The 22,104-nt window shown below is 40.5% G+C and overlaps 1 protein-coding gene across 4 annotated transcripts in view; it reads left to right on the forward strand.

Moving 5' to 3' along the window:
• LOC121586414 (vesicle transport through interaction with t-SNAREs homolog 1A) overlaps positions 1–22,104 on the forward strand; it is a 191,929-nt gene that overhangs the window by 38,087 nt on the left and 131,738 nt on the right. For 2 of the 4 annotated variants that reach the window (XM_041903071.2, XM_041903088.1), the window contains exons 4-5: positions 969–1,046; positions 6,416–6,436. In XM_041903071.2, the coding sequence (XP_041759005.1) occupies positions 969–1,046; positions 6,416–6,436 (99 nt within the window). The remainder of the gene's footprint in view (positions 1–968; positions 1,047–6,415; positions 6,437–22,104) is intronic. The other 2 variants (XM_041903080.2, XM_041903097.1) reach the window with 1 other exon arrangement.

The following is a 22,104-nucleotide window of genomic DNA, read 5'->3' on the forward strand; positions in this document are numbered from 1 at the left end:
TATTTCTTCAAAAAATACTGTAGCACTGTTACTACATTTGTTAAACAATGTGATTTTTAGATTTAACTTCTAACTACAAATTCTAAACAGGAAATAGACAAAATAAATGGAAAGATTCTTGTACATGTGGCAAAAGCAGGAGTCTCCAAAGATCTTAGGATAGATGTACCAATATGATATTTTCAGGCCCATATTTCCCAGTGTTTTTGCTCTCCTCACACTGCAGAAATCCTGTCAGGGCAGAAAGAGAAGGAAAGACAAGGAGGCTTAGTAAACAGTTTCTCTTTTTCCGCTGTTGTGTATTTAGTTTGGAGGGCATTTGAAGCGGGCACTTTTTCTGTTGGTGTCTGTAAACAAGCGGTACACAGGGTCTGCTCCTTCAGCATCGGAGGTGGCACACTGAAGAGTGTTTGTCATTTTTTGGACATGGCATTCCCTCTCCCACCCCTTATGAAGGGGAGCGAGAGAGGGAGAGGGATCTCAAATCTGATGGAACGCCAATGGGTGATGAATTATTCCCTGTCTAAGTCCCAGCATCGGCATTATCACAGAGCCTGCCACTGCACTGTGCTGACAGCAGTGACAGCCCCCAGAAAAGATTTAGCGCTGACGAGTGATACTTTCCTAATACATCTCCCGGCCCCTGCCCCTGTGCCAGAGCCCTCCGTAGTTGGTTTTATTCTTCAGATTGTGTTTATTTAAGTGGGAAAGGGGGCATTTCTACAATTTCAGTGGTACTAGATCACCTCGCAAGTGTGCACACACACACAACCGCAGGTGCATGGGCTTTTTTGACAGTCGGGTCCATTAGGGGGCTCTCGTGCTTAAGAAATGCCTGTTATGTTTTTCCAAGACAACTCCACTAAGGCTTATTTCCCCCCCGCTGTTTTCTCTGTCTCCCCTCTTCTGTTCTCTCCTCTTCTGTCTTCTTCATCTTCTTCTCCTTCCTCTTCCTCCTCCCCCTGCAGAAAAGGTCACGTATCGCCTACAGTGATGAGGTGCGGAACGAGCTCCTGGGGGAAGACGCTGGCTCCTCGGAGAGTCAGGTAAGGTGCTAATCAGGCCCCACTGGTCCCCAGTGTGGGTGGCTGGCCCTGGGTGAGAAAGGGTCAGGGCCTCCCGGGGCACCTCCTAGGGCCACCAGGGCCACTGCAGCATTGGCACCAAGTCATGCGGAAGGAACACTGTTTAATGCAAAGCTGCCCAGGGTCTGAATGGGCTCCAGGCCTGGGCCCAGCATCTGGGCAACGCCAGATTGGGGCAACCCCCCCACAGCTGTTCTCCAGCCGTCTGTGTACTTATCCTCCACCAACACACTATCAGACACACACAAACACATAACCAACCACCTCCCCAAAAACGGTGTCTTTCACACTCCTTTAAACACCAGGGGTGGCGAAACACAATGCAGACACTCAGGATAAATAGGATTTCCAGGTTCAATGTTTATAAGCATTACTATCAAAAAGTCGCTGACAGTTTTGATATTTTACTCATTATAGTTTCAAGTGATATTGAAAATCGTAGAATTTTCTATTATAATTCTATGAAATTACAGTTGAAAATATATTCAAATTCATGAAAAGGTGAAATGGTGAATTTTGTAATGAACATTGAAATGTAATTGATGTTTTATTTAAACTGTGATGAAGTTCAATACATTCAATACAATGGATGACAAACAACAGATAAAAAGCAAATTAGCCATATTTCTTCCGTTGTCACAAAATAAGACAATGCAGTAAACATGGGAAATTAACACTGCCTTCAATAACTGTATTGATTCATTCATATTGAATATGAGAAAGGAAAAACAAACATCTTAAATAGTGATCTTAATTGCTCAAAATATGCCACATGTTCTTTAAACTTTGATTGTTTTGAATGATGTCTGAAGTGCTACATCAAAACACCACATCAACAGCTATGCAAACCGTCTTTTTAACACTTGAAGCACTGCCTATCTCTCACCTGCACAGCTGCCACTCACAAACAGACACTCACAACTCTGACCAGCGTCCTTTGACTAATTATATATTATCCTGTCAACTTTGCAATAGTTGCTGTGTGTCTCAGTTACACACAAAGAAACACCCATAAACACAGAGGGATAAATAAGCACATTTGCACATTTAGTCCCTTAGTACTTTGTAAAAGTATAGTGAGATGGTCTGCAGCTGAGCGGAGCTAAATAAAGTTGTCTCGTCTTTTTATTTGATAGCTTCCTTATTACCATTTCAATGATGACCCGTGCACTGCACATCTTGCAAACATATGTATCGCTAGCCGAGATGTGTAATTGATATGCATATTCCCTGCAAATTAGTGAGACACAGAAGTGACTCTGACATTTTATACAGAAGTTGGAAGTGGATTTGCTGCCAGAACTGTCACATTCAAGACGGTGATGGTTTCTATCAAAATCTTGTCAAAGGGAGAAGAAAAAAAGAATATGACCCACATTTCAAATATATATATATATTTCCCTTTCATTGAAAACAATTGATGATGAAACTCATTATTGAAATAATTATTCATAGACCTAAGAATATTTTTCATAGGATAGTAATTTGTTTAAACAATGGAAACACCCTGATGAGCTCATCTAGAAGGACAATTTAAGATGCATGCATTTTAAGATGTTTTTGGTCTGTTATGCTGCTTTGTTTAACAATTATATCATTATTTTAAATCATATCACCTCCCTACTATGATATCTCATATTGAATGTTTCTTGAAATACATTGTAAGATAATGAATTTGTCCAGTATTCAAATAATCAATTTTTTTTGTAGAGAGCTGACATGTCAAGGAATGCTGTTGTAGTTTAATTATAATACAGTTGTCTATGTTTTGTCATTCAGCCATAAAGTCATAATCCTCCATGGTTCGCACAAAACCTTTTCTCGAGTGATTTAATAACCCCCAAGGACAAATGGAACGCAAGGGGAGGCAAATTCTCCACATCTAGTAAGACAAATTTAGTAAACATGTATAAGCAAATGAAAATTGAATACAAAATATAGTAGTTATTCTAAAATAAATGGGGAATTTATAGGTCTAGAACAAACTTATGGCATCTTTAAACCCTTGTATTGCTCAGTAACCATAGACTTGTGGTCTGGTGTATAGCTATTCCTTCAGTAGTTGCTTCAGAATCTTGAATGCTCAAAGCATAACATTTCCACTTTATAAGTTGAGTCAATATCAGAATTGCGATGTTTGTACATTGTAAAACACACACACACACATTCTTCTCTTTACCAGGTGCCATATTTACCTCATTTCCATTTAAAAAACTTCTGGAGATAACACACGACTTGGTCTTGCTGTGAGTGGAGTGCTCAGGAACTTCAGTTTTTTTTTTTTATCGAACGAGACGGGCGCGATAGAGAGGATGGGAAAATATGGGGGAGCTGGGGCAAGTCGGTCAATTTAATTCCTGACGATCTGAAAGAGTTCAGGATCATTTCATATAGCCCTGGCTGAGCGGATCATTACCAGTCACAAATCTGTTCGTTACATGGCAAGGATTTATAGCTAGGTAAATAGGGAGCCGTCATAAGTTCTGAAAATGGTGTGTTGCTCCTGCGATAATGGCTAAAGGACGATTTAATAGAGTTCGGCATTTATTCGTTATCTGTATGCGGACAGAGATTGAAATGGCGCTATCACTCTTTTTTAAATAATGTGGTAGTCTACCGTTGCACATTTTTTCCCTTTCTTTCTCACTCGGCATGCAACTCACACACTCAGACACACACACACACCCTACCACACACGAACACTCTACGGAATAGTTTCGATTTCAGTCACAGCAGAAGGCTTGGCCACAAGAGATTGTGCTGGTTTGAGCCGGCATGGACCAGATTTTACAGGCTACAAAGGAAGCAGATTACCACTTGTATCGAATTCTGTATTGAATAAAAAAAATCTTTGTTTGAAAAATCCGCTGATTATCATAACAGAAAAATTGCAGCAGTGCAATTTTGAATACTGGCTGGCATTACAAAAACACAGGGAAAGGCGCTCATGGAGGCGTAATTATAACATTTACAGTTTTCTGTGTTTAACACTTTATTTATTTCAAGCAAAGCTAGCGTTGTGGGTTACGTTTTAAAAGAATGGTAAAGATAAGTAAAAAAAAAAAAGAAAAAAAAAAAAGAGAGAATGCCAAGCACAAAACCCCTCATATAGTTTTAGCAAATCCTCCACGAAGACTTACAATCGGCCAAGCAGCACAAATAAGATAGAACAAGTTTTGTTGGGTTCTCATTGAATTGGACGACAGGGCTGCAGCGAGTGATCGGCAGCTCTGGCTGGCCTGTTCAAACCCTAAATAGCCATGTCTGTAGTGTAGTTTTAAACTTTGGCCCCCTCAATAATGCATTCAACGCAGGGGGCTGTGACCTTCGAAATAAAGGACAGTTTCCAGTCTGCAAAGTGGCCCTTTTTCTCACCGAAAGAAAAAGGGAAGAAAATCATTTTTGTCGCTGCAGAGTTCTCCAAGGCCAGTGGCTCACTAAAATGCAACTCTCAGCAGACAAACATTAAGCAGTTTTACTTTTGCATATTTTCTTCAACTCCTTTTCTTTCATTTTATCACGCATCTGAGATACTATATGGCTTGATAGCGGGGCTGTAATACATTTATTCTCAGACTCTTTGGACATTTTCTTCAGATTTGCCCTTCCATAGTGTTTTCCTTTTTTATACTCTGTTTACAGAATTACAATAATTAATGATTATATATTTGTTATTGGAAATAATTTCCTAATTCAATTGGGGAAGGCTGAATAAAGTACATAAAAGTATTTAAACATCAATCAGACATTTTACTTTGAATTAGGGTGGTAAGAACTGTGATGTTTTGTATATTTAAAATAAATTGACTTTTTTTAAGGATAGTTGTCTACAACTGTATATAGCCATATATTATCTAATATATATATATATATATTATTGAATAGTGACAATAATGCCGATGGAGCCACTCCAGATATGGCTGATATGTTTATTTTCTCTCACTCTGAAATCCTAATAGACATCCGTCAAGAGTAGAATGTAACATTACAGTTACACCGACATAATAGTGCTTATATTGCTCATACATTTTTGCCGACTGGGTCGCTGCGTCTTTGTTAACTCTTCGGTGTGAACACCTTTCAGAAAACGCTTAAGCGTGGAGGAGCCTAGCCTGTCATTCCTGACGACTGTGGCCACGGCAACCAATAGTTTAACATCAATCCCACGACCAAGCCTCTTCTTTCTTCTCGTCAATCACGTTTATAATTTATGATCCAAGTCCTCCTGCCTCTTTTCTAATAGCAAATTATTTCACACTAAGAAAATTCAAAATGACCACCACATACAAAGTGCGATTAGAGGAGAGTAATGGTGGCCCTGAGCCTCCCTTCAGATCTGCTAACCTTTCATCTCGCCCAAGAAATGGAGATAAAAAAAATTCACCTGCAACGGATGACGAATGAAGAAATCTGTCTTTCCCCTCCTCTACTAAATGATGTTGTGTTCTCCATGTCCTTCCCCACATAAAGAGCAGGTTGTGGCAGAAGCATCCTTTTAATAGTGATTAAGCTTGATTAAGCTCAAATTGAATTGTTGCTCTCCTCCAATGTCTGTCTCTCTATTAAAGATAAGGTAACAACAGTAGGACATGGGAATATTTTATATTTACTCTACTTGAATTTGACACTCTCTTTCATCATGCTAAGATTCATTTTTCATGACTCCCAGGTGTCCTAATAATAAGCACTACCGTTATGTATTTATGTATATGTATACACACAGGCGCCCTCACACGGGTATCCAACATAATCCACACAGCAGGCATCTGTATTGCGATACATAAGGTACATGAAATATTGACAGTATGTCACCAATGATGGACACATTGGCAACAATGGAATGGCTCTACATTTCACAATCTAGAATAAAAAAAGGCATATGTGTATCTTTTTTGCTATTTTGCACAGGGACATATATAAAATAGATATTCCCTCTTTTAAGCTTCTATGCATACTGTACACAAACTGTATTTTCCTACTGTACAGAGTGGGATCTGTTTTTTTTCTCCCTTTTTGACATATCAAGTGTTGTGATGTGACTTCCTTGATGATGCTAGTCGAGCAATCCATTCCCTCTCTTTGTCTAATGTGACAGCGAGAGAACTTGATCTTTGTTTGTTCAAAAAAGTCTGCATGAGTCTCGTGTTTAGCTTCGTTTAATGTGTTTGTCTGTGATTTCTAAATGCTAAACATGCAAACAGATAAATCGTCAAGGTTAATTCGGTACCCAGCCGCATGACTGATCTGCTTCCTGCCATGTCTTTCCTTTTTATCTTTCTCTCACTCCCTCTCTCTATTTCTCTCCCTCTCTCTTTGCTTTCACGTGGCAGTTGATAAAGTTACGTGAAGAGGTAAGTGCCTCTCTGGCTTTCCTGTTTTTAAATTCCTTTCCCCTTTCTGTGCCCTCATCTCTGCAGCCAAAAGGCAAAGGCTATTTGTGAGGTTCTTTTGAGCTTATACGGGGATGAATTCAATGAAAGCCATTTTCTTTAATAATCTGAAAGATATTATTTCTGATAGCACACTCTTTTCAAAACAAACATGGGGGAAAAGGCTGGGATAAAGGACACTCCAGGACAGTGTTGCAGGGGGAAACCCTGGGAAAAACCACCCACTATTTTATCAGAAAACGATCAACATCTTTGTGCTCAGCAATCATGGCTGCTCAATATCATGCCTAATTAGTGGATTCCGTATTTTGCCCTTGTTACTTTCATCTAGAACTAACTGTAAGTCTTGTGTAGTAGTAATGCCATTGTTGTTGTAGTTTGTATTTGTGGTCCTCTGTAGCTCAGCTGGTAGAGCACGGCGCTTGTAACGCCAAGGTAGTGGGTTCGATCCCCGGGACCACCCATACACAAAAATGTATGCACGCATGATTGTAAGTCGCTTTGGATAAAAGCGTCTGCTAAATGGCATATTATTATTATTATTATTATTATTATTATTATTATTATTATTATTATTATTATTATTATTATTATAGCAATAAAGGAGGTGTCGTGGTCAGTGATCAGAAGGGGTGAATGTTATGCGGTCCGGTACGCTGTACCGGTAAAACCCTAGCCTATCACAATTAATACAACATGCCCAAAAAACTATAGGCTATTACACCATTTGTTTATCATTACTGCATGTCAGCCGCATGAAAGATTAGAGAATTGACGGGAAACTGGGTGGTATACACTCCAAATTATGTTGTGGTTTGAGGAGAACGCTTACATTTTGTCAATGCAGAGATGAGTGGCCGAGACCGAGGTGTGCGTGGACAACAGTGGATGCATCAATTCAAGTGTAGGCCAAATGACAATCGCAGAATTTCATTACACTATATGTAGGTGTTTTGTAACTGATGTCTCTTTCATTCATCAAATTGCGGGTGCACAGTGCACTGTTGGGGTTTGGATGCTGAAATTATTTTGTGAGTGAACAAATGTGCGCGGGTAGCCTACAGGAGCGCCTTTGTTAAGGGATTGTTTGACAATCAGTGAAAACATCATGACTGGTTGTGTTTATACCACATTAAAAGGCAAAGGCAGCATGTCCATAAGGCTAGGGGAAGCTTTCCCTAGAGTAAATTGAATTAAATTGCCAAAATTATATAACCTAATTAGCTTACTCCTGTCTATAAATAAATAAAACTCATTCAAAATAGGCTACTACACCAGAAAGCATGATTTGGCCAAAGAGGATCATTAGCTTCTTAAAAAACTAAAGCTGTGGATTGTTTTAAATCGTATAGCCTACAGTCGGAAGGGCCCGCAATTTGAGCAGCGCGCTCTGCAAATACCAAATAAATAGTTGTTAAGTTGTGACTGTCAGTAAAAAGCAGAGAGATCCAGCCAGGCATATCGCAACATTTTAAAATACAATCGCGGGAAAACTGTTTGGAAAGGAAATAGCTATTGCTGTAAAGAGATGACAATGAAAAGACTCTGTCTTTAAGTTCTGTCTTTAAGTTCAATCTGTCTTTAAGTTATCAAAATGTTTAACTTAATTGAGCGAACAGTAGTATAATTAAGATATTAGTTAGATACCTTCTATAGGATATTTCAATGTAATCAATGAATACATTCTGGATTGGTGCTTTTTTCTGGCTTATTTGATCACTTCATCAAAGGAAAGAGATGTTCATATAACAGTACTGCATCTAATGAGACTTTGACGATGAGACGATGATGAAACAGCCTACAGGGAGGAGGTCAAAGACCTGGCAGTGTGGTGCCAGGACAACAACCTCTCCCTCAACGTCAGCAAGACAAAGGAGATGATCGTGGACTACAGGAAATGCAGGGCCGACCACGCCCCCATCCACATCGACAGGGCTGTAGTGGAGCAGGCCGACAGCTTCAAGTTCCTCGGTGTCCACCTCACTAAGGAATTATCATGGTCCACACACAGCAACACAGTTATGAAGAGGGCACGACAATGCTGCTTCCCCCTCAGGAGGCTGAAAAGATTTGGCATCTTTAAAAAGTTCTACAGCTGCTCCATTGAGAGCATCTTGACTGGCTGCGTCACCACTTGGTATGGCAACCGCTTGGCATCCGACTGCAAGGCGCTACAGAGGGTAGTGCGTACAGCCCAGTACATCACTGGGGGCGAGCTCCCTGCCATCCAGGACCTCTATACCAGGCGGTGTCAGAGGAAAGCTCTAAAAATGTTCAAAGACTCCAGCCACCCAAGTCATAGACTGTTCTATCTGCTACCGCACGGCAAGCGGTACCGATGCGCCAAGTCTGGAACCAACACGACCCTGAACAGCTTCTACCCCCAGCCATAAGACTGCTAAATAGTTAGTCCGGGTAGTTATGGGTTAACTATTTAACTATCTTCATTTACCCTTTTTGCACTCTCTTTTGACTCATAACATACGCTGCTGTTACTGTTTATTATCTATCCTGTTGCCTAGTCACTTTATCCCTACCTATATGTACATGTCTACCTCAATTACCTCATACCCCATGCACATCGACTAGTTACTGGTACCCTGTGTATATAGCCAAGTTATCATGCTCTTAAGGAAATCATGAATGTCATGGATACATTAGGACTAGTCGATATATGGAGGCTTAAATATCCTGACCTAGTGAGATATACATGGCGGAGACTCAATCAAGCTAGTCGTCTTGACTTCTTTCTTATGTCATTCTCGTTGGCACCAAAAGTTTTTAAAAGTGTTGATAGGGCACAGAATGCGGTCGGACCACCATATAATTGGCATATACAATACTCTTACTGAATTTCCACGTGGTCGAGGATATTGGAAATTTAATCAAAGCCTATTGGATGATAACTTGTTTTTAACTAGGACAGAGGAATTTATAACAGAATTTTTCCGACATAACATAGGTACAGCAAATCCCCTTATTGTATGGGACACTTTTAAATGTACCTTTTAGAGGCCATGCAATTCAGTACTCATCTCGAAAACAAAAGCAATTTAGGTCAAAAGAGTCCATACTAACAAAGGAAATAGAAGGTCTAACAGAACAGATAGGTAGCAATAAAAGCTGTAGCATAAAGGCTCATAATAAATTAGAGGAAAAACAAAAAGAAATGGAGAAACTTATTCAAGAAAGATCAAGTGTAATATATTCCTGTACCACCTTCCCAAGTTCTCTCACGTCACCCCCCTCCTCCGCACACTCCACTGGCTTCCAGTTGAAGCTCGCATCCGCTACAAGACCATGGTGCTTGCCTATGGAGCAGTGAGGGGAACGGCACCTCTGTACCTTCAGGCTCTGATCAGTCCCTACACCCAAACGAGGGCATTGCGCTCATCCACCTCTGGCCTGCTGGCTCCCCTTCCTCTGCGGAAGCATAGTTCCCGCTCAGCCCAGTCAAAACTGTTCGCTGCTCTGGCACCCCAATGGTGGAACAAGCTCCCTCACGACGCCAGGACAGCGGAGTCACTCACCACCTTCCGGAGACATTTGAAACCCCACCTCTTTAAGGAATACCTGGGATAGGATAAAGGAATCCTTCTACCCCCCAATTGTAAAGTGGTTATCCCACTGGCTATAGGGTGAACGCACCAATTTGTGAGTCGCTCTGGCTAAGAGCGTCTGCTAAATGACGTTAATGTGCCCTTGAGCAAGGCACTTAACCCTAATTGCTCCTGTAAGTCGCTCTGGATAAGAGCGTCTGCTAAATGACTAAAATGTAAATGTAAATGTAAATATATTATAAAAAAATAAAGCAAACTGGATGGAATATGGGGAAAAATGCACCATTTTTTATTTATTTTTTCATCTTCAACATAGAAATGCTACCAAAAATAATTTACTATAACTGGTCACCCATGATTCACCAAATTATATTTTGAAGGAGGAAGCAAAGTACTTTAAGGATCTGTTTTCGTTTCAGTCTTCTACATCTCCTCTAACTGAAGCTAATTGTAGGGATTTTTTTTCTTCTATTGATAATGTAAAATTAGCAGTCATACAGAAAGACTCATGTGAAGGTGAAATTACAGAGGAGGAACTTCTGGATGCAATTAAAGACTTTAAGTCTGGGAAAACTCCAGGGCTGGATGGCATACCAGTTGAGGTATACCAAACCTTTTTTGATATACTCAGAGGACCGTTATTAGCATGTTTTAACCACTCCTATCTAAATGGAAGATTATCAGACATTCAAGAAGGTCTGATTTCATTATTACTGAAACAGGATACAAGTGGGAAATATAAAGATCCAGTCCATAAAAAAAATTGGAGGCCCCTTACACTTTAGTGTTGTGATGCAAAAAAAATTGCAAAATGTATAGCGCATAGAATTAAAAAGGTATTGTCGAACATTATTCAATTTAATCAGACAGGTTTTTTACATGGAAGATACATTGGAGATAATATAAGGCAAGTACTGGAAACAATAGAACACTATGAAAAATCTGGGAAACCAGGCGTGCTATTCATAGCGGACTTTGAAAAGGCATTTGATAACGTACGACTGGAGTTTATATATAAATGCCTGGAGCATTTCAATTTTGGAGAATCTCTTATAAAATGGGAAGTAACCCTAGGTGTAAAATAGTCAATAATGGCTATTTCTCCAAAAGTTTTAAACTGTCAAGAGGAGTAAAACAAGGTTGTCCACTATCGGCATAGCTATTTATTATGGCCATCGAAATGTTAGCTATTAAAATCAGATGCAACAATAATATCAAGGGATTAGAAATCCAGGGCTTGAAACAAAGGTGTCATTGTACGCTGATGATTCATGTTTTCTTTTAAATCCACAACTTTAATCCCTCCACATTTTCTAACCTCTCTGGATTACAACCAAAGTATGATAAATGTACTATATTATTTATTGGATCACTAAAAAATACAATTTCTACATTACCATGTAGTTTACCAATAAAATGGTCTGATGGTGATGTGGATATACTCGGAATACATATCCCAAATGAAAATGATCTCACTCCAATAAATGTTAATAGAAAGTTAGCAAAAATAGATAAGATCTTGCTACCATGGAAAGGTAAATAACTGTCTATTTGTGGAAAAATCACCCTGATTAACTCTTTTAGTATTATCCCAGTTTACCTATTTGCTTATGGTCTTGCCAATGCCTAGCAAACAGTTTTTAAAATTATATGAGAAAAAAATATTCAATTTTATTTGGAACCGCAAGCCAGACAAAATTAAACAGGCCTATTTATATAATTAATATGAATTCGGAGGACGGAAATTATTATCTATTAAAGCATTAGACCTACAGTGGGGAAAAAAGTATTTAGTCAGCCACCAATTGTGCAAGTTCTCCCACTTAAAAAGATGAGAGAGGCCTGTAATTTTCATCATAGGTACACGTCAACTATGACAGACAAAATGAGAATCTTTTTTCCAGAAAATCACATTGTAGGATTTTTTATGAATTTATTTGCAAATTATGGTGGAGAATAAGTATTTGGTCAATAACAAAAGTTTCTCAATACTTTGTCATATACCCTTTGTTGGCAATGACACAGGTCAAACGTTTTCTGTAAGTCTTCACAAGGTTTTCACACACTGTTGCTGGTATTTTGGCCCATTCCTCCATTCAGATCTCCTCTAGAGCAGTGATGTTTTGGGGCTGTCGCTGGGCAACATGGACTTTCAACTCCCTCCAAAGATGTTCTATGGGGTTGAGATCTGGAGACTGGCTAGGCCACTCCAGGACCTTGAAATGCTTCTTACGAAGCCACTCCTTCGTTGCCCGGGCGGTGTGTTTGGGATCATTGTCATGCTGAAAGACCCAGCCACGTTTCATCTTCAATGTCCTTGCTGATGTAAGGAGGTTTTCACTCAAAATCTCACGATACATGGCCTCATTCATTCTTTCCTTTACACGGATCAGTCGTCCTGGTCCCTTTGCAGAAAAACAGCCCCAAAGCATGATGTTTCCTCCCCCATGCTTCACAGTAGGTATGGTGTTCTTTGGATGCAACTCAGCATTTTTTGTCCTCCAAACACGACGAGTTTAGTTTTTACCAAAAAGTTCTATTTTGGTTTCATCTGACCATATGACATTCTCCCAATCCTCTTCTGGATCATCCAAATGCACTCTAGCAAACTTCAGACGGGCCTGGACATGTACTGGCTTAAGCAGGGGGACACGTCTGACACTGCAGGATTTGAGTCCCTGGCGGCGTAGTGTGTTACTGATGGTAGGCTTTGTTACTTTGGTCCCAGCTCTCTGCAGGTTATTCACTAGGTCCCCCCGTGCTCACCGTTCTTGTGATCATTTTGACCCCACGGGGTGAGATCTTGCGTGGAGCCCCAGATCAAGGGAGATTATCAGTGGTCTTGTATGTCTTCCATTTCCTAATAATTGCTCCCACAGTTGATTTCTTCAAACCAAGCTGCTTACCTATTGCAGATTCAGTCTTCCCAGCCCGGTGCAGGTCTACAATTTTGTTTCTGGTGTCTTTTGACAGCTCTTTGGTCTTGCCATAGGGGAGTTTGGAGTGTGACTGTTTGAGGTTGTGGACAGGTGTCTTTTATACTGATAACAAGTTCAAACAGGTGCCATTAATACAGGTAACGAGTGGAGGACAGAGGAGCCTCTTAAAGAAGAAGTTACAGGTCTGTGAGAGCCAGAAATCTTGCTTGTTTGTAGGTGACCAAATACTTATTTTCCACCATAATTTGCAAATAAATTCATTAAAAATCCTACAATGTGAATTTCTGGGGAAAAAATGCTCAATTTGTCTGTCATAGTTGACGTGTACCTATGATGAAAATTACAGGCCTCTCTCATCTTTTTAAGTGGGAGAACTTGCACAATTGGTGGCTGACTAAATACTTTTTTTCCCCCACTGTATCACTAAAAGCTTCAGTCATACAAAAGTTATACTTAAATCCAAACTGGTTCTCTAGCAAATTAGTAAGATTGTCTCACCCCATGTTCAAGAATGGCCTTTTGCCCTTTATTCAGATTACAACCACTCACTTTCAGTTATTAGAAAAGTAAATAATCTCCCAAATATCACTATTTCTAAAACAAGCCATAGAAAGTTGGTTGCAATTTCAGTTTAATCCTCCAGAAACGACAGAACAAATAATATAATATATATACTAAAATATACTAATTGATAAAAATCATTATTCTTTATTAAAAAAAGGTATAATCTTCTTAAATTATATCATAGGTAGGACTGGTGGAGTTATGTCGCACATGCAGCTAACAAAAACATATGGAAATGTCTGCTCTACCCAAAATTACAACCAAATAATTGCAGCATTACCGCAAAAATGGAAGAGGAAAGTGGAAGGGGGGAAAAAGTAAGGAACTTGTCTGTCGGCCCTGCATTAAAGAACATCATTGGTAAAGAATATTGTGATAAATAAAAAAAGTATACCAGTTTCATTTAAGGACCAAAGGATTGACAGCCGTCCCGTATAGATTGCAAAATAATTGGGAAGAGATTTTTGACGTACCAATTCCATGACATAGTGTTTATGAACTGATACGCAAAACGACGGCGGATTCAAAACTTAGAATTTTTCCATTTAAATTATTATACAAAATTCTTGCTACCAATAGAATGTTATTTATATGGGGGATACAATCTTCCCAGCTCTGCAGATTTTGCTGCGAGGAGACAGAATCATTAGATCATTTGTTTTGGTACTGTCCATTTGTAGCTTGTTTTTGGTCACAGGTCCAGGAATGGCTGAAGGATTGCAATATTTACCTGGAGCTAACCCTGCAGATAGCACTACTGGGTGATCTGAAAAGTCATAGTCAATCGATCAATAATATAATGTTTTTTGCACAAAAAAATATTTTCAATTTACAATCTGTAGAAACAATGAGAATAGAAGGGTTCAGAACTTTTGTGAAACATCACAATACAGTTGAAAAATATATGGCAAATAGAAATCCAATATGGATGGTGTTAAGAGATAGATGGGAGGTGTTGAATGGAGCTGAAGGATGGGACTAATAACAACAAGATAACTAATGTAAAGCATACTGTGTCCATAATAAGTATATATGTTACAGGTTGAGAGCTTTTGTGAAAGAGCACAGTTAGAAAGATATGGCATATAGAAGCAAACCGGATGGACATCATGAAAATGATTGGAGAGGTTGAGGGTGGAGGAAGTTCAGAAGTAAAAACAAACAAAATAGAATTATTGTAAAATTGACTGTGTCCATAAAATGTATATAGTATGTATGAGCTGGAAGTAGAAGCCTAAGCGTTGTTGTTCACTAGTTTACTCCAAAGTAATAAAGGGAAATATATTTTTTTAAAGGAAATGTGTGTGTATGTATGTATGTACACTACCGTTCAAAAGTTTGGGGTCACTTAGAAATGTCCTTGTTTTCGAAAGAAAAACTATTTTTTTGTCCATTTAAAATAACATCAAATTGATCAGAAATACAGTGTAGACATTGTTAATGTTGTAAATGGCTATTGTAGCTGGAAACAGCTGATTTAAAAAAATTAATAATGGAATATCTACATAGGCGTACAGAGGCCCATTATCAGCAACCATCAGTCCTGTGTTCCAATGGCACGTTGTTTGTTAATCCAAGTTTATCATTTTAAAAGGCTAATTGATCATTAGAAAACCCTTTTGCAATTATGTTAGCACAGCTGAAAACTGTTGTGCTGATTTAAAGAAGCAATAAAACTGGCCTTCTTGAGACTAGTTGAGTATCTGGAGCATCAGCAATTGTGGGTTCGATTACAGTCTCAAAATGGCCAGAAACAAATAACTTTCTTCTGAAACTCGTCGTTCTATTCTTGTTCTGAGAAATTAAGGCTATTCCATGCGAGAAATTGCCAAGAAACTGAAGATCTCATACAACGCTGTGTACTACTCCCTTCACAGAACAGCACAAACTGGCTCTAACCAGAATAGAAAGAGGAGTGGGAGGCCCCGGTGCACAGCTGAGCAAGAGGACAAATACATTAGAGTGTCTTGTTTGAGAAACAGACGCCTCACAGGTCCTCAACTGGCAGCTTCATTAAATAGTACCTGCAAAACACCAGTCTCAACGTCAACAGTGAAGAGGCGACTCCGGGATGCTGACCTTCTAGGCAGAGTTGCAACGAAAAAGCCATATCTCAGACTGGCCAATAAAAAGAAATGATTAAGATGGGCAAAAGAACACAGATGCTGGACAGAGGAAGATTGTAAAAGAAAAAGTGTTATGGACAGACAAATCAAAGTTTGAGGTGTTCGGATCACAAAGAAGAACATTTGGTGGAGGCAATGTGATGGTCTGGGGGTGCTTTGGTGGTGGTAAAGTGGGAGATTTGTACAGGGTAAAAGGGATCTTGAAGAAGGAAGGATATCACTCCATTTTGCAACGCCATGCCATACCCTGTGGACGGCGCTTGATTGGAGCCAATTTCCTCCTACAACAGGACAATGATCCAAAGCACAGCTCCAAACTATGCAAGAAGTATTTAGGGAAGAAGCAGTCAGCTGGTATTCTGTCTATAATGGAGTGGCCAGCACAGTCACCGGATCTCAGCACTATTGAGCTGTTGTGGGAGCAGCTTGACCGTATGGTACGTAACTGCCCATCAAGCCAATCCAAGTACGTAAGTGCCCATCAAGCCAATCCAACTTGTGGGAGGTGCTTCAGGAAGCATGGGGTGAAATCTCTTCAGATAACCTCAACAAATTGACAACTAGAATGCCAAAGGTCTGCGAGGTTGTAATTGCTGCAAATGGAGGATTCTTTGACGAAAGCAAAGTTTGAAGGACACAATTATTATTTCAATTAAAAATCATTATTTCTAACCTTGTCAATGACTACATTTCCTATTCATTTTGCTATATTTCCAATTCAAACTCATTTCATGTATGTTTTCATGGAAAACAAGGACATTTCTAAGTGACCCCAAACTTTTGAACAGTAGTGTATATTTGCGGGGGAAAAAAACATATGTGGGATTGGAAGTGATGCAGACAATTACATTGATGGAAGTTACAATCTATAAAAAATTTAATAAAAAGTTATCGTTACTCATTGTGTATTTATTCCTCCTGTTATTATTTTTCAATGTTTCTCTCTGTATTGGTGGGAAGTTCCCATAAGTAAGCATTTCACTGTTAGTCTACACCTGTTGTTTTACAAAGCATGTGACAAATACAATTTGGTTTGGTTTGATTTTTGGAAATGTCTTTGAAAGCTCTGAATAATCTTGCCTCAGAGTTTACTATTCTCCAACTTTTGTGTTTATGGTTTTGTGTAACATGTGGCCTGTGGAAGCTTTGTCACTGTAATGTGATCATAGAGAGGATCACCTATCTGCTATCCTCGCTCAACAATCTATCACCATCAGCAGGACCCCTTGATGCAACCCCCACCATTGGTACGCCACCATCCTTTACGTTTCTTATAGGATACCGTTGAATAGGCAGTGCTTGGTTTTATATTATGAGACTGACAATAGAGGGGCTTGAATTGTCCCTTCTGGTTTGAACCCACATAAACACTGGCTGGGCGTGAGCATGGTTGGTGGCCATGGGCTGCTTGAGAGCTGGTGAAAGACCACATGGGCTGACATGAGATGCAATACATAACTTTATTTGGAGTTTGGTACGCTCAAACATTGGATTCACCATTTATATTCAAACAGACCGCAAACGGCGGTTGTTTCTTCTGATGTACGTTTATTAGCGATATACACTGAGTGTATAAAACATTAGGAACACCTTCCTAATATTGAGTTGCACCCCCTTTTGCCCTCAGAACAGCCTCAATTCGGTGGGGCATGGACTCTACAAGGTGTCGAAAGCGTTCCATAGGGATGCTGGCCCATGTTGGCACCAATGCTTTCCACAGTTGTGTCAAGTTGGCTGGATGTCCATTTGGGTGGTGGACCATTCTTGATACACACGTGAAACTGTTGAGCGTGAAAAACCCAGCAGAGTTACAGTTCTTGACACACTCAAACCCGTGCCCCTGGCACCTACTACCATACCCCGTTCAAAGACACAAATATTTTGTCTTGCCCATTCACCGTCTGAATGGCACACATACTGTACACAATCCATGTCTCAATTGTCTCAAGGCTTACAAATCCTTTAACCTGTTTCCTCCCCTTCATCTATACTGATTAAAGTGGATTCTAACAGGTGACATCAATAAGGGATCATCGCTTTCACCAGGATTCACCTGGTCAGTCTGTCATGAAAAGAGTAGGTGTTCTTAATGTATTGTACACTCAGTGTAGGTCTGTATGAACCTGCTAGAGTAAAATCCTCATCACTCATTCTGTTAACTGACCAGATTCCTCTTTTCAATTGTCATTCCGAAACAATAACATGACACATTCCTAATTGTCAACAGGAATATCTATTGCTATCCATTGTTACTTTGAGGTGATTAGATAAACAAAAATATACATTTTAAAGATGAATTGGCCATGCTAAAGCAAAATCTTTTGGAGTATCGCTTTAGGCAACATGATATTTGCATTTCATCTGTCACATCAAATTTATTCGTCACATGCTTCGTAGACTAACAGTGAAATGCTTACTTACTGGACGTTCCCAACAATGCAGAGAGAAAGACAATTTTGAAATAATAGAAAATTAAAAACACATAATAATAAATACACAATGAGTAACGATAACTTGGCTATATACACGGGTTACCAGTACCGAGTCGATGTAAGGTAATTGAGGTAGATATGTACATATAACTAGGAATAAAGTGACTAGGCAACAGGATAGATAATAAACAGTAGCAGCAGTGTATGTGAAGTCAAATGAAGTTAGTGCAAAAAGGGTCTATGCAGATAGTCCGGGTAGCTATTTGGTTAACTATTGAACTAACTATTTAGAAGTCTTATGGATTGGGGGTAAAAGCTCTTCAGGGTCCTGTTGGTTCCAGACTTGGCGCATCGGTACTGCTTGCCATGCGGTTACAGAGAACACTATGACTTGGGTGGCTGGAGTCTTTGACAATCCTTAGGGGCCTTCCTCTGACTCCACCTGGTATAGAGGTCCTGGATGGCAAGGAACTCTGCCCCAGTGATTTACTGGGCCATACGCACTACCAAGCAGTTGCCAAACCAGTTGCCAAACCAAGCGGTGATGCAGCCAGTCAAGATGCTCTCAGTGGTGCAGCTGTATAACCTTTTGAGGATCTGATGGCCCATGCCAAATCTTTTCAGCCTCCTGAAGGAGAAGAGGTATTGTCATGCCCTCTTCACGACTGTGTTGGTGTGTGTGGACCTTAATAGGTCCTTAGTGATATGGACACCGAGGAACCTGAAGCTCTCAACCTGCTCCACTACAGCCCTGTCAATGTGAATTGGGGCGTGCTCTGACCTCCGTTTCCTGTAGTCCACGATCAGCTCCTTTGTCTTGCTATCGTTGAGGGAGAGGTTGTTTTCTGAGCTTGTGTGTGTTTGTAAGGGCATCTGTGAATGTGTATATGCAGGTTTCTTAGCATTTGTGAATGTTTTTGTTGTATTTCCTGGAGCTGAGTAAAACTATTTATATCAAAGCCTCCATTCTCGTCCATTCATAATTTAGAACCCTCACTACTGTTCTCTCCAGACTTATTTTAATTTGCTTTTGTTTCCCCTTCCCTCCACCTTGACAGAGTGCATTTCCCCTTTGCCCCGGGTCAGGAGGCACCTTTCGTTACCTCACCTGTTCTTCCCCTTTGGAACGGAACGCACTGCTATTTAATTTGGTTTGATTCGCGCCCTCTTCACCATCTCAACCCTTCTGTCTACTCCTTTTCCCTCCCATTCTTCCTGCATTAGAATCAAAGGCTGGCACAGCTTATACACACTTAAGCCCCCTTTTAAAAACTATACTTTTTCCTCAGCTGGAAAACATGTTTAAATATTTAGCACCCATATTCACAGCTGTTTGACACTTGTAATTCCTCATCTTACAAGTCCCAAACAAACCGCAGAGAAGATCACACAGTCAGTCTGAATCACAGCTGTCATCAGTATTCACTTCGACTCTGCCCCCTTATTGAAATAATAAGGAATCATCTGAACTTTGGAAAATGGTGATAGTAACCGCTGGTGTTTGATATTTAAAAAAGGCAGCAGAAAACGGAAGGAATAAATTATTTTGAGCTTCAGCTGCATTGTTCTTGGGCTGTGTGTTAATAACTTAGAACTGAAGTGCGGTTCTCCACGGAAGAAAAAAAATCCCCAAAACTAAATCCAATTGTCAGTTAAAAAGGCATAGGGGGAAATGGGGAAGGGGCGCGCACCAATGCACTCGCAGACGCATAATATTTATCATGTATTGTTTTTAAATCATTTGATGTTTAGCTGCATGAGAAGAAGAACAATTATTTAGATAACAGGCCATTATCATTTCTCTAGGAGATACAGGATATGGTAGGTATTTATTATAGGTCAATGTGTATGCGTCTGTGTATATGCATCTCTGTGTGTGTCTGCGCGTATGAGTGCACGTGTTTGTGTGTTTATTCTTATGATGTTTTGGTGACTCGGCTCCTCTGTCAAAGCCACAGGGGTCAAGGCTTGATATTGCCTGTTGGAGCTCACCAGGAGTGGCCAGCAACTTGGCACTTTATTTAAATGTAGGCAGGGAAGATGCTGACACTGACTGGGAGGCTTAGGGAAATGGACCATCACATTTCTGAAGGATGAAATTCTGCCCTTATTCCATCCTCTTGTCCCATTGCATAAATAGAGAGATGGTTGTACAGGTAAGTTGTGTTTTTTAAGGTTGTTGTCGAATTAAGGTATTAGGTTATGAATTTGGGACCTGTTTAGTACTTATACCTACAAATGCGTTTGGTACCTGTTTCGTGTACGAGGACCACTTTAGTTTGCGGCATAGTACGCTATCTATACAAAAGTATGTGGACACCTCTTCAAATTTGTGGATTTGGCTATTTCAGCCACACCCGTTGCTGACAGGTGTATAACATCGAGCACACAGCTATGCAATCTCCATAGACAAACATTGGCATAAGAATGGCCTTACTGAAAAGCTCAGTGACTTTCAACGTGGCACCGTCATAGGATGCCACCTTTCCAACAAGTCAGTTCGTCAAATTTCTGCCCTGCTAGAGCTGCTCCGGTCAACTGCAAGTGCTGTTATTGTGAAGTGGAAAGGTCTAGGAGCAACAACGGCTCAGCCGCGAAGTGGTACGCCACACAATCTCACAGAATGGGACCACCGAGTGCTGAAACGCGTTGTGCGTAAAAATCGTCTGTCCTCGGTTGCAACACTCAATACCGAGTTCCAAACTGCCTCTGGAAGCAATGTCAGCACAAGAGCTGTTCGTCAGGAGATTCATGAAATGGGTTTCCATGGCTGAGCAGCCGCACACAAGCCTAAGATCACCATGTGCAATGCCAAGCGTCGGCTGGAGTGGTGTAAATCTCACCGCCACTACCTGCCCCAATGCATAGTGCCAACTGTAAAGTTTGGTGGAGGAATAATGGTCTGGGGCTGTTTTTCATGTTTCAGGGTAGAACCCTTAGTTCCAGTGAAGGGAAATCTTAACACTACAGCATACAATGACATTCTAGACGATTCTGTGCTTCCAACTTTGTGGCAGCAGTTTGGGGAAGGCCCTTTCCTGTTTCAGCATGACATTGCCCCCGTGCACAAAGCGAGGTCCATACAGAAATGGTTTGTTGGGATCGGTGTGGAAGAACTTGACTGGCCTGCACAGAGCCTTGACCTCAACCTCATCGAACACCTTTGGGATGAATTGGAATGCAGAGCCAGGCCTAATCGCCTAACATCAGTGCCTGACCTCACTAATGCTCTTGTGGCTAAATGGAAGCATGTCCCCGCAGCAATGTTCCAACATCTAGTGCAGGGGTCTCCAACCCTGTTCCCGGAGAGCTACCCTCTTGTAGGATTTTGCTCCAACCCCAGTTGTAACTAACCTGGTTCAGCTTATCAACCAGCTAATTATTAGAATCAGGTGTGCTAGATTAGGGTTGGAGTGAAAACCTACAGGACGGTAGCTCTCCAGGAACAGGGTTGGAGATCCGTGATCTAGTGGAAAGCCTTCCCTTAAGAGTGGAGGCTGTTATAGCAGCGAAGGTGGGACCCACGCCATATTAAATTCCATGATTTTGGAATGAGCTGTTCGACTAGCACGTATCCACATACTTTTGGTCATGTAGTGTATGTTAAGATGTCATCTTTGCATTTTTAGGAATAGCTGAAACGTCCTGAGGTTCATTTTATTCTATTTATGTATGTTTTACATTCTCGTGTTTTCTTTTGGTGTCGTCTCGATTATTTCCTGTTGGTTGGTTATATCTCTGGCTGAAGTCGTTATAAGACCGGTGATGCGGTGTTGTTACTGGATCTGTGCCGGCTGGACTGCACTCTCACCTTTTCCTTCAGGTTCCGTCAGCGTCAAACCTGGCTGGGCGCATTATTCTAATGATCCCCCCCACAACTGCTACCACCAGCACATCCCCGAATAACCCCCCACCGAAAAGTAGACAGAACAAGGGAGAGAGAGAGAGGGAGAGAGAAATTCAGGGAAAGCTTTGAAGTGGCTTTTCACCGCAGCGAGTCTGCTGGCC

This window comes from Coregonus clupeaformis, chromosome 2 (assembly GCF_020615455.1).
Source record: "Coregonus clupeaformis isolate EN_2021a chromosome 2, ASM2061545v1, whole genome shotgun sequence".
In the NCBI taxonomy this organism is placed as follows: domain Eukaryota; kingdom Metazoa; phylum Chordata; class Actinopteri; order Salmoniformes; family Salmonidae; genus Coregonus; species Coregonus clupeaformis.